Consider the following 13203-nt stretch of genomic DNA (forward strand, 5'->3'; position numbering starts at 1 on the left):
TCGAATAATTCCCACTCATTTGGGATATTTTACCGAATAATTGACCGTTTTTTTATCGTGGTATTTTGTTTAAGCGCTTCCCCGTTGGTGACATTCAAACATATGATGCTATGTTTAATGAGTCCTATTTGCTGATTGCTGAATATTTTAATGTAATATTAAAATACATATTTTAAAGTTAATTGATATGTATCATTTTCAAAAGTTTGGTGCGCTTCAAAGAGATTTAATATACCTTTAATGTAATGCACACCGCATTGATGTAAATTACAGCTGAATAAATTGACTACGGTAATGTATATTATGGAACAATTTGGCTCATGACAGGCAATATATAATGCTTGTCGATATGGCTAGAGAAATATGTTACCTAGCTATTTGTGAGATGACGGCAGATAGAAGAGTATGAATGGAGAAAATATGCTGTGTCGACACCAAGTATAATTTAAATAAGGCTGATGATGAGCAATATGTATATTTATACAAACTCAAATTAATAGATTATATTACCTTCACTAAAAACTTAGCGTAGACAGTTTTGCTGACAGCAAAATAACATTAATCTTTTTTGATAAAATAAATAAAATTTTCATCATAAAAAATATATTTTTCATTTCTAAACTAAAAATATCAAGCCAAAGCTATACGATAATCTAATTATCCCCGAGGGAAAATGTTGTCATTTAGATAAAAAAAGTATCGTGACCGATCGTATTTTAGATAAATAGGAGTTGAAATGTCATGTTCACGATAAAATTAATAAAGCGCATTTTCCTCAATTAGATTAAAGTCATCGATTGTCGGAGGTCAGGTGTATTCCCTTGCGTCATTAGGCATTTAAAGTTGTACTTTTCTATTACGAAATTCAGTAAGTACTAATTTATTTTTCCAATAAAATATAAGTTGTCACTATATGACGTGAGTAAAATCGCGGAGAAGAGCTTGTAACATTAAATTAAGAAAATTCTTTTTTGAACATAGGTACTAAATAGGTACATACGTTTATTGTTTTGAAAAATGAACTCTCGATATCACGCCAATCCGAAATCTAAAATGCTATATCGCTTTGCAGTGTCTGAAAAAGAAATGGAGTACCTACATCCACTATTGACGAGTTCTTTCTTTGTGCATTTTCCTGCAATCGCGACGGTAAAACTCTCGAAAGCTCAATTTAAGGTTAGTTTAGACAAGGGATTTCGTCTTGAGACTACTTCTGGCTCACGACAGAGAAATCTTTAAACCTTTTAGGGTACTTTAGAGTCCATTGTGTGCATTATGTGTTGTGGGTATATGATGCAGTTTCAAGTGTAAAAGGTTTCGAATTTCGACGACTTCGCCGTTGATGAAGAGTGGATAATTTTGACAACCAAAATTCACACATGAAGAATGTGTTGAAGAAAATAACTTGATTATTATTTTTAGACTTTTCAAAGGAATAACATGTAAGAAATTATCTAAGTTACGGATAAGTGTTCGAGTAAATATGACCGTGATAGTATTTATTTTTATATGAGTTTATAGTGTTTAGTAGATTTTCCTTTGGTAACAACCATGTATGTAGTTTCTAATATCAGTTCCATATGTATCTTTGATCCCCTCTTACAACCAATCTTTACCTACACCATCTGCAAAAAGCAGGGTTTAAATTGTTGGTGCTTATTTTGATAACATCAAAAAACACAAACTGAAAGTTTTCGTATTTTGTGCTGATATATATCTGGTTTACAAATTTTCATATTTTTTATCAATATGAATGTTTTGTATTCGTTACAATAATTAACTTCGATATGATCTAACGTTAGATAACTTATTATTGCAAAAGATATTACAAGTTCTATGAACACTTTTCATGTTCCACAGTACTTTACTGATAACATGTCAATAACAAAACTTTTTCTATTAGATTATATATTACTAGACTTTCTGAAACCTAATAAATAGGTTAATTCTATAGACAAGTTTTCGCCAACGGTTTCACCCGCATCCCATGGGAACTAGTTCGCGCACCTGGATCTAAAATAGGCTACAGCTATACAATGGACTATCCCGCACTGAAACAATTTTTTATATCGCAGTATAGTTACCGGCACGTATGATGATGATGATGATGTCCTCCTAGCCGATTATCGGCTACGGCGGCTGTTCTCATGTAAGGAGATTAGCCAACTACGCAGGACATATTATAGTGCACGAGCATTTGCGCAGACACAGGTGCACTCCCTATTCCTTCACTCTCATAGTCCGATGGGACGGCAACCCGACACGACCGGAGAGAGATCAGGCGCAGGACCGACATTTACGTGCTCTCCGATGCACGGGTGTATCAATCACCAGCTTCCAGGCTCCGGGCTGCTTTGTGAAAGTCTTCTAAAACCCACAAAGCGATTTCGGCCCGACTCGGGAATCGAACCCGAGACCTCGTGCTCAGCAGCCGCACTTGCGACAGCTAGACCAACGAGGCAGTTCCGGCACGTATATTGAGCTCTCGGCGGAAGATTTTTTGATTTGGGGATCGCTTTGCGCACTGTACACATAAGGCAATAAACCAATAAATCGCTTCTGCGCAGGTGAAGGTCAGGGCTCAATATCCGTGCCGATAACTATACCTGAGTTTAGCGCGCTCAAACAAAGAAATAAACTTAGCTTTATAATATTAGTAAAGATTATCTCATACTACTTATAAACAAAGCTTTTATTACTAAGTATTGACAGATTACGGGTAGCTTCGCATTTCTTCTACATTATAACTAGATTAATTCTGAGAATATAGTCTCGAGACGAAAAATAAAATACTTTTTATATAAACATTGATAATATTGTCATCAAAGTAATCAGTGCTAGGAAAATGACAAAATTGTCCAATCAGGCACGGATCAAATGACAACGAAATTACTTCCTGTCGAATATTATATTTTGTATAAAAAACAAAGTATTTAAATGTGTATAAAATTATAAAGAGGCTAGTGGCTTAGTATGAACGACTGGGGTCGATTGATCATAAGGTATAGTTATCGGCACGAATGCTGAGCTCTGACCTACATCTGCGCAGAAGTGATTTATTAGCAAAGAACCAATCCCAAGTGACGGCTATGACGCGATGCACTGCGGGCCAATCACCGCTTTAGCCCGGCCCCGCGCTTCACTTCATACCACAAAAGGGACCCAATAAATTGTTACAATAAACTGTTGCGCAGGTGAAGGTCAGAGCTCAAGATTCGTGCCGATAACAATAAAGCAACGGTTGGTGCAGTCGGTCTGTAGATGGGTGATCGTCTTGATTACGTTTTACTCTGTGTTTCAGTAGGTGGAGCCAGTTCTCATTTGGCAGTTGATTGGACTTCTTACCAAGGGACATCGGGTTGCCCGGATAACTGGATTGAGAAGATCAGATTGGCAGTCTAGGCTAGGCAGATGAAAATAATATTTTTTTCTTAGGAATTAATTAAATTCGGAACGGTAATGACAGCATTTCCTTGCATGTTTGAGAAAAAATAGTTTTATCTATGTATACTAATATTATAAAGAGGAAAACTTTGTTTATTTGTTTGTAACAGATAAACTCAAAAACCACTGGACCGATTTTAAATATTCTTTCACCATTAGAAAGCTATATTATCTGCGAGTAACATATCCTATATTTTATCCTGGTGCGGGCAGTAGCTCCCACGGGACGCGGGTGAAACCGCGGGAAAACGGCTAGTTCGAAATAAAGTAAGTGCGAAAAGGTAGTAGGTATATGTATGTTTATTGTTTAGGTACATATTTTTTTCCATATAGCGTGTCATATCCCATGCAGTTTATTCTAATCGATAGTTAAACGCGCAGTAGTAAGTAATTAAAATACCCCGTTTTATGGTTCCAACGATATTTCTGCCGTAATTTAAATGCTAAAACTGATAGTATCGCTAATAAATTAGCAAAATACTGTATTTATATATAGTTGCACTAGTTATTTTAATGGTTTTACTCGAAAGAAAATAAGTTAATGCATTTGGATGTAACCTGTCAGTTGGACTTTTGTGTCTCGTGTTGAATATTAAGAAAAAATGTTTTCAGATTAAGCTTAGATGACAGGAGCGATTTATCATGTAAGGTCATTTATTGTTATTTGAATGTAGAGAACAGTAATTTTGGATAAAAATAAAGAAAATGTAAATGTATATTTTTTCAAAATACCTAGGTACTTTGAACTTTGTACTCAGTTTTCACGACAAAACTACAGAATCGAATAAGATGAAGGTAGACCGATAGTCTAGAACCTCAAAAAGAACATAGGCTACTTTTTATCCGGACGCAGGGAAGTAGTTGTCCCAGGGCGCAGGTGTAACCGCGGGGAAATATTAGTATAAACAGAAAATATTATTTTTCATAAATATCGTGAGTCTAATAATTGATATTATCTACCTTGTCTCCATTATTGTTTTCCACATTAAACTAACCTACTATAATAACCATTTCAATCAGATTAGAACCTTAAAATGATTGGTAGGTTATATCCAGTTATATCTGTCCTAACTGAAATGTCAAGGTTGCAATCATAGTTTTAAAAGGACTCTTTGGTAAGTTTTATTATTTTTTGGTCCTAGGGGATGGATTTAGTTTTCGAACGTGACCCAAAGGACCAGATTTATTTGAAATTTGAAGAATTTTCTAGAAGGTTATAAAAGGGTATTGATGTGGATAATATGATGGTTTCTTTTTATTATGTAAGGCCCTATTATTTTTGATATTGAGCCGATTTTAAGTCTGAAGGCTGATCGGATCAATTTTAATGAGTTCTTTAGGTAGCCAGATTCTTTAAAGTCTTTTTCTACTTTTTTTTAAAGTAGCTTGGGGCAATCTAAGTTACGGCATATAAAAATAAAATGAATTTTGTGTGTTTTCATTTACTTAATTAAATAGATACTCAATTAGAATAAATTAGGTAACAATTATAGGAACTTCAATACCACAAGATTATTAAGTTTAACTGCTTGACCGTTAGCACTTTAATTAAAACTAAGTACCTCTATCTCAACTAAGTACCCACGGAGGAAAGAAAGATGAGTGGAGGTGCCATGTAGGTAGGGTAGGTCAGGCGTCTCCTTCTAGGTCAAGTACCAAAACGTACCACCAACCAAGTACTAAAGTATACTAACGAGGGGTTCGGGTTTCTAGAGACATCTGTCAACGAGTTTTCGTGTTACAAAAAATGGTTTGTTTCAAAGAAAGCGTGCAAAGGCGGAGTCAGTAACGTTCCTCGTTCCTTGAACACCCGCATTTTGGCGACGCTATTTTCTTAGGAGATCCGTTATGGCATCTTGTCCGCTTGTCATTTTGTTCTCCATGTAACTACCCAATAATAGATGCTAATTGAATAAATTATCGTGACGTCACAATCATTATGCAAACGACAGTAGATTACATAACGATTAAGGAAAAATACATGGTGTGCTTGAAGGTTAATGGTACAGGATGGTCATTGTCAAGACAGAGGTAAACTGTCCTATTGAGATGCATGTTATTATTCTTAACTAAGGTAAATATGTACAGATCAAATAAGGTAATAACGGATATATTATGTTAAACTGTAAATCATTTTGCAAGTAAAAGTTGTTTGCATTTCAAAAAACGTAAAGCTTTTGACAGGTGAACTCGTTTGATAAAAGCAGGCTACTTTTCAGGAAGGCGTAAAAGTATAAAAAATCTTATGTAATAAAATTATGTTCTGCGCAGCTAGCTGTTCTCCTAAGATAGAAAAGCAACCGTTACCGATACTTGGACCTCAGTATTCTTATTAATTGATAATCGTATTTTATAGGTACAATTTATAACTAAAATCAATTCACACCTACAACCTTTATAATTTCCTAGTATCATTTAACAACTTATGTCATTATAGAAGTTTTATGTTCATATAGAATTACACAATTGACATAGAAGACGCCGACCATATTACAGTTTATGGCTTATTGCTACTGCATATAATATTGTACACAGAAGGACCAGTTTAGCAAGACCTATCACCACGAGCGACTCGAAGCACCGGACAGGTCATCTTATATCGTAATGTTGTGCACATGACGACCAGTTAGGCAAGACCTCTTACCTTGAGTGCCTTGAAGGACCTGACAGGTCATCTTATGTTGGTTAAATATAGAGATTGATGGCTTGTCCTTACGCTCGTATTGAATGTAACAGCTGCCGTGGTATAATTTAGTGTTTGGTTTCCTTAGGATTGAAGGGGTCTTAGCAGCAATTTGTTGAAATAATCTTGGGGTATTTCTATCGGACTATATTTTATTGCCACATTTTTGGATATCCATGACAATTTCTAGAGAGTTGTTACAAACAACAGTGCGCAAAATTTCTAATAAACCTAAACGAATAAATCATACATCTGTGTATTTTGCGTTACATACGATCGTAAAAGCATCGGTAGATGATTAATATTATAGTAAAAACAATAAACAAATATGTGGGTTATTAATATTCCGATTATTAGAATACACATAAAACAGATAAAAATCGCGTATAAAATGAGGCGGGAAGAGTAGATTTTCATATTATGGAAAATATTTCAAAGCTTAACGATGTTCTATTTAAAAATAATTATTTTGGCGATTTTAGTATATTTTAATTTGGGTGAGTGGTGTTATGTACTGTCATAAGGGTAATTGTTTTCTTCATAAAAGAATCTGGAAAAACTCTAGAATTTAACGTGAATGTATCTTTATATGTACGTGTAGTTGTTTCAAATGGTTTCTCCCGCTTTCCGTGGAATCTATAACCTCTACTTAAATATTTTCAACTGTAGTTTCGGAGCGTTTTGTCTTATTATTGAAAGTTTTTGTTCCAGTATCTCCATTCGACTTCAACTTTCCAAGTCTTCCAGTATCCGAAGAGTTTCAGCTTGATTCAGTTCCCTACGATGACAGGATCGTTGGGGGTCACGAAGCAAATATAGAAGACTTTCCTCATCAAGTGGTGTTCACTGTGAAGAACTCCTATCTTTGTGGGGGGTTCATCGTCAGCGAGAACTATATCCTGACAGCAGCCCAATGTGTGATGAGGTAAGAATCATTTAAAAATGTTTTAGGACCTCTCTAGAAAATTTGATGAAAATTTGTATGAATTTCACCTTAATTATGTACCTATGCAATAAAGCTGGTGTTACCCTAGTTTCCAGGTCTTTTTGTCCAAGCTTACTTTCGGAATGCATCGAGACACCAAATAAAATGTTAAGTTTCGAGTATTGGAGGTTTTAACATATATATATATGACAAATATCGTTTTCGTGACCATACCCTTAAGTTAGGGGCGTTCGAAATCGTCAAAGTAACGTTCCAAGATATACCTGCAATAAAAAACCGTTTAACCTTTTAGAGTACACCCAAGAGACGTGGTCCTTCGAGCAGGCAGTACTAATAGGAAGAATGGTACCATCATTCCCATAGCTGAACTCATTCCACACCCTGAGTATGACGACCCAGCAATTGACAAGGACGTAGCCTTGATGAGGACTGTTAATCCTATAAAGTATACTGATACTATACAACCAGTGAAGTTACCGGAATTGAATAGAACTATGGTCAGTGATACTATGGTTCAGGTTAGCGGATGGGGCAGAACAGAGGTACGCAAAATTATAAAAATCTTTAAGTTTATTTCAAATTTCTAAAAAAAGAAAGAAAAACTGTGTCTGTTTAGTCTGGCTTATGGAAAGTGGATTAATAAATAAAAAAAAATGTTACTAGTAAATTGTGTGTGATAGTAAAATTAGATATTAAACGACAGCAATTTTGAGAAAAATTTGCAATTTTGAAAAAATTATGGCTTGCTAACACTTTAAGTGACCGAATTTTTATTTTGGTTAAAAGTAAGCATAGCCATTCAACGTGACAATGCGGCCAGCTTCTTAGGTACACTCCCGGTGGCCAGAGACGAGGAGGAGTTTTTATATGCAAATTTTTTGTTATTATTGTTACCGTAAATAATTTCAGTTAAGATTGTAAGGATTATACAATGTGTATTATAATAATGTAGGATACAAAAGCACGAACTTAATATCTCAATTTCTTGGGTTTTTATTTCAGGGAGGAAACAGTTCAGTTCCTGAGAATCTGATGGCCGTGGAGATCTATGTGGTGGCCCGTTATAAATGCCAGTTGGTGTACAATGATCTGCTGACTGACAATGAGTGGTGCGCAGGGAATTTCTTCTTCGGTCGCCAAGGAATTTGTTGGGTACAATCTTGATAGTTGTGTCTACTTTGTAATTAAGCGAGTAGCTTGGATGATAAGAAATTTGCGGGAAACCGATGTTTAAATCTTAATAATTATTAAGACAAGTGTTTACATGTATGACATTATGTTCTTCGAGTAGCCCAGATATTAGGCAGTCACTATACGTAAAGCATTGAAGAAAGCAGATGAAGAAATTATTTTGAAAAAACCAGTCCTACAAGTTAGGCTTGCTCATTGTCTAGAACATATTGTTGTATGGGAGCCCCTTCAAATATTTATTTTATTTTTGACAATTCAAAATTCAACTCTCTAACTGTCACGGGTCTTGAGATACAACCTGGTGACAGACGTATAGCGAAGTCTGAGTAATAGGGTAGAGCGACGTCTAAAAATGAACTATGAAGCACAATTGTTAGCTTATTAAGTGTATGTGCCAAAAATTCGTCAGCTGTTCTAGAATCCATCTCATAGTCTCATAGTCACATCTATTCATAGTCTCAACCAACATTGCTTTAATATATTGTTTATTACACAGGGTGATTCAGGCGGTGCGGCAATACAAGACGGCCTGGCTGTGGGCATCGTGTCGTACGCGCGTGGCTGTGCCCGACCGCTCTCACCGAGTGTGTTCACCGATGTCGCTGCACCACCTATAAGAGAATTTATTGAACAACATTCTGGCTTGTGAGAATAATAAATTGGGCAAAAATATGTTTTTAGTTCATTTATAATTGCCAACTTTTCACCCGCGTCCCATGGGAGAAATTGGAGTTCCTGAGAATAGCGCGATCGAGCAGAAGATATATACTCTTTTGTAGCATGGGGGAAAATATTTTATCCTTCTTTACGCAATATTATATTCAGTAACAATGAGTTATAAACTGACAACTAACATTATTGTTATCCATATTATATTGTTATTCATAGTTATCTATGAATCTATTGAATATAAAGGAACATAAATTATTATCTATATACACCGTGACTTTTTAGTCGTCATACAAAGGTGGTCCACTCAATCTATCCGACATAAAATACCACTAGATACGATTATTAATTTTATAGCCTTACTTAATTAAGATAATAGGTGCAAAGAAAAATACTGAAAAAATTGTTTACGTATCAAACGGTCGAAAGTAGGTACCTTCCCAACGCGCCGCGCTCCATTGATATAAGATTCGGGCAGCGCTCACAACAGGGTGTTCTTATAATCTACGTCATGCATTATAATAATGAATTAATTTTTATTTTTAAATTATTCAAATCTCATAAATATTTTTTTTATATATGAACGTTTACTAGTCATTGGATACATGAAGTGGGCTGCCGATGTAAGATGACTAAAGAGTCACGGTGTATATAAAAATGAAACCCGCTTTCCGTTGTCACGACATAACATGAAAACGATTTGGCTGAAAATTAGAGGGAGTTATTTTAGACCCGGGAGAAGGTTTTTGTTACCATCCGGCTACGGGACGCGGGTGAAACCGCGGGCGAAAGCTAGTTATTAATAAATCAGAACAGTTCATTAAATACCTATCAGTTAAGGTATTTAATATATTATGTAGATGTTTAATTGGAACACAAAACTGGTTTTATACATCTAGGTGCAAAGTCCCTCAAATCAAAGTCCAAGTCAAAGTCCGGTACCCCAATTGAAAGTCAGTAGCTGGTCACATGTTTAGAATGACGTCATTGACAAGGAAAAGTGTATAAGTTTGCAATTTCTCCCTCCCGGATTTGGGATGCGTAGTCATGGTCGTGAATTACTTGTAAACTTAGAAGTAAGGTTGGGCGCACAACTGCGGGCTGCGGGCAAAAGGAATAAATGTTTGGGAGTTTTTATTTGTTTTATTACTACAAAATATCGATGTAATTGGATCTTTTATAATCGCACTGTAAGACCATCATTTTTTATTTAATATTTTTATTTATTAAAAAAAAAACTCAAAAATCATTTTGTGGAATGTTCTTTAGAATTTAAAATTTGTTAATTTATAGGTTCTGTCAATGTAGGCAGTTTATTCTATGCATAAATGTATAAAAATCGGGGTACCTAATAAAGTATATTTATCTATCTACCTATTTGTATAAATGGAAAAGAGTAATCACATATGTACGGGAAGTTTCAAGTGCATGACAGCACATATATACGTTAGTAAAAGCCTCGAAAGGGTCATCGGTTGTTATTATAGGAAAAATAACTATTATGTGGGTGATTTATATGCCTTTCATTAAAATGAGCAGATAATAATCCCATATAAAATGAGTACTGAAGCATATGTTCGCATATTCTGAAAACAATTGAAAGTAGAACAATGTTTACTTTGAAAATTATTTTAGCCGTGCCTTTGTTTTTGTTTCATTATGGTAAGTAAAAGTTTTGTATGATTTTTATATGAACATTATTTGTGTCGTAAGAAGTATATTATTTTCGATTCTGGTATATGATTTTTTTTTTTCAATTTCATAACTTATTTTTAGTATCACCATTGGGATTGAAGTTCCCAACTCTTCCAGTAGTTGAAGACCTAATGAACGTTCAAACAAACTATGACAACAGGATTATTGGTGGACACGAGGCAAATATAGTAGACTATCCACACCAAGTATCCTTTATTGTGAACCAGTCCTACTTTTGTGGGGGGTTCATCGTCAGCGAGAACTATATCCTGACAGCAGGCCATTGTGCGCAGAAGTAAGAATCATTTGAAAATCATTTTCTTCTTCTTCTTTAATGTAGTTTATGGAAGGTTAAGGAAGTTTATAGACAAGAGAAGATAATGGTAAGAAGTATATATAGGGAAGTACATAAGGGGAGTACATAAGGGAAGCACATAAGAAAGTAAATAAGGGAAGTACATAAGGAAGGACATAAGGGGAGTACATAAGGAAGTACATAAGAAAGTACATAAGGAAGTTTATAGACAAGAGAAGATAGAGGATTATATTATAGGAATACATAAGGTTGCTCCTTCCATTTACGTTTATCGAGTGCCAATTCCTGTACCTACATCCTTATACGTCAGAACTTTCACCTTCTCTTTTATTTGCTCGATATAGATATCCTAGCCTCGGATGACCTATTCCCTCTTTCCTTTGCCCTTCCCATCCACAGTGTTTTTGATAAAAATATTATTATAATAAAGTACGAGAAAAAAGTATACTTACCACTTTATCTTAATTTTTTTACCCTTTAGCGTAGAACCAAGCACAGTGGTCCTCCGAGCGGGCAGTACTAACAGGAAGAATGGCACCATCATACCTATAGCTGAAGTTATTCCACACCCGGAGTACGATGACCCTGCATTTGACAAGGATGTAGCCGTGATGAGGACTGTGGATCCGATAGAGATGTCTGATACTATGAAACCGATTTCACTGCCGCCAAAAGGTAGAAATTTGACTGCTGGCAGTATGGTTTCAGTCAGTGGATGGGGTAAGACAAGGGTAAGTTAACTTTTAATAAGAAATTGTTCCAAATAATTCCCATTCTACCAAATTCCACAGTGACATGTTGATCCATCTATTCCAAAGAACAATGATAAATTAACTTGTTTTTCTATTTGGTGTAATTGTATAATCAGTTGACCTTCACACACTTAGATTTTCACTATCCTCTTGCTATTCCTCCAGAATAATTTGGCGGGTATGAAGTTAGGTCGTTGGCTGCGCTTTGGCAATTCTTTCGCTTAGACATTTTGGACGTGGCCTGGTGCAAATATTTCCAACTTTTGGACTTCCATTACAGAATATAGCGATTTCTATTCCGGAGAATCTGAGGGCCGTTGATATTCCAGTGATAGCACACCAGAAATGCGAACAGGCGTACAGTGATGTGCTTACTGACAACGAGTGGTGCGGAGGCAACTACTATCTAGGAGGCAAAGGAACCTGTCAGGTGCGTTTAGCTGCTGTAAAACATTATTTAGTATATTGTTCTATCCACCAAGTAGAAGTCTTTGATTAACGAAATTCTGTTGGTTGTTTAAAAACTTGTCCACTTGACTGACTGTTTTGCTTTGACTGAGTCTGTGCTGACTCTCGGCGCCTAGTTTTGACAATGGACAGTAATTCAATAGTATCTTGTTTTCATGTGCAACTCACTTCGTTCAAAATCTTCAAATACATTTAAAATCTTCTTAGTTGGTCTTCAAGATGTATAATTAAATTGCGGGCAGACATGCTAAGACGAGTACAAATGTGAGATAATAAAAGAGTTTAACATCCCCAGACGTAAAAACTGTATTTTTGTTTTTTATTGTTTTTTTTTTTTCTGTTAACAGGGTGACTCCGGTGGCGCGGCTATACAAGACGGTATGGCTGTGGGCATCGTATCGTATGGTCGCTTATGTGGCCAGCCAATGGCACCAAGCGTCTTTGCCGATATCGCCGCACCACCTATAAGGGATTTTATCGCAAATCAAACTGGATTATGAGCAAAGTATGACAGGAAAATTTGCAAAAATAGTTTTTAAGTGTAATTATGATAAAATGTTTCTGTATTATTTTAACTTATTTTAGATTAAGAACTATTCGAGTGTCTAACCGCTTAATGCAGTTGTCAGCGATTTTAAAATGAATATAGCTTATTATTGAAGTAAAAAATACCAAAAAAATATGCCATAAATAAACTTCATTATTAAAAAGAATGCGATGAAAGGTTTTGGTTTGTTTTTTGTTTTGAATGGGAATTTTCCGCAGATCTACTAATTAAAATTCAATTGAATGATGAACTGAACCTCCAATAAAAACAAAAAAGCAATACTCTCGTCACTCTTTTACAGCAAATTTTAAAAGTAATTTGATTCATTTTTATTTTTCTATGGAACTCCGTATACGGACACATTTTCAGCAAACTGTGTCAAATGAATAAATAGTGTTACCTAAAAATGTTACTAAACCATATTGTCGTAAAAGCACTTAAGTTAAAAGTTCAAAGGAAAAAAGTTCACCCGAACAATAATGCGATTTGTCG

At 35.3% G+C, this 13203-nt stretch overlaps 2 protein-coding genes across 2 annotated transcripts; both read left to right on the forward strand.

The window, feature by feature from the left end:
• The first annotated feature begins 6572 nt into the window (after window positions 1-6572).
• On the forward strand, window positions 6573-8928 carry LOC124632513 (trypsin-3-like). The gene is made up of 5 exons (XM_047167372.1): window positions 6573-6624; window positions 6839-7052; window positions 7366-7615; window positions 8076-8225; window positions 8761-8928. Exons 1-5 carry the CDS (start codon window positions 6573-6575, stop codon window positions 8911-8913), a joined length of 819 nt encoding a protein of 272 aa, XP_047023328.1. The 3' UTR covers window positions 8914-8928.
• A 1787-nt stretch (window positions 8929-10715) lies between these two features.
• On the forward strand, window positions 10716-12808 carry LOC124632653 (trypsin-1-like). Its single transcript, XM_047167559.1, has 4 exons — window positions 10716-10923; window positions 11426-11675; window positions 11977-12126; window positions 12512-12808. The coding sequence occupies exons 1-4, from the start codon at window positions 10760-10762 to the stop codon at window positions 12662-12664; spliced, it is 717 nt and encodes a 238-aa protein (XP_047023515.1). The 5' UTR covers window positions 10716-10759; the 3' UTR covers window positions 12665-12808.
• Window positions 12809-13203: the final 395 nt, after the last annotated feature.

The sequence above is a fragment of the Helicoverpa zea genome, chromosome 8 (assembly GCF_022581195.2).
Source record: "Helicoverpa zea isolate HzStark_Cry1AcR chromosome 8, ilHelZeax1.1, whole genome shotgun sequence".
Lineage (NCBI taxonomy): Eukaryota > Metazoa > Arthropoda > Insecta > Lepidoptera > Noctuidae > Helicoverpa > Helicoverpa zea.

Coding starts and splice junctions, on each gene's coding strand:
- LOC124632513 (XM_047167372.1), top strand. CDS start 6,573: ATGTTCTATTTAAAAATAATTATTTTGGCGATTTTAGTATATTTTAAT. Junction 7,053..7,365: donor GCAGCCCAATGTGTGATGAG/GTAAGAATCATT, acceptor TTAACCTTTTAG/AGTACACCCAAGAGACGTGG. Junction 7,616..8,075: donor GCGGATGGGGCAGAACAGAG/GTACGCAAAATT, acceptor TTTTTATTTCAG/GGAGGAAACAGTTCAGTTCC.
- LOC124632653 (XM_047167559.1), top strand. CDS start 10,760: ATGAACGTTCAAACAAACTATGACAACAGGATTATTGGTGGACACGAG. Junction 10,924..11,425: donor GCAGGCCATTGTGCGCAGAA/GTAAGAATCATT, acceptor TTTACCCTTTAG/CGTAGAACCAAGCACAGTGG. Junction 12,127..12,511: donor GAGGCAAAGGAACCTGTCAG/GTGCGTTTAGCT, acceptor TTCTGTTAACAG/GGTGACTCCGGTGGCGCGGC.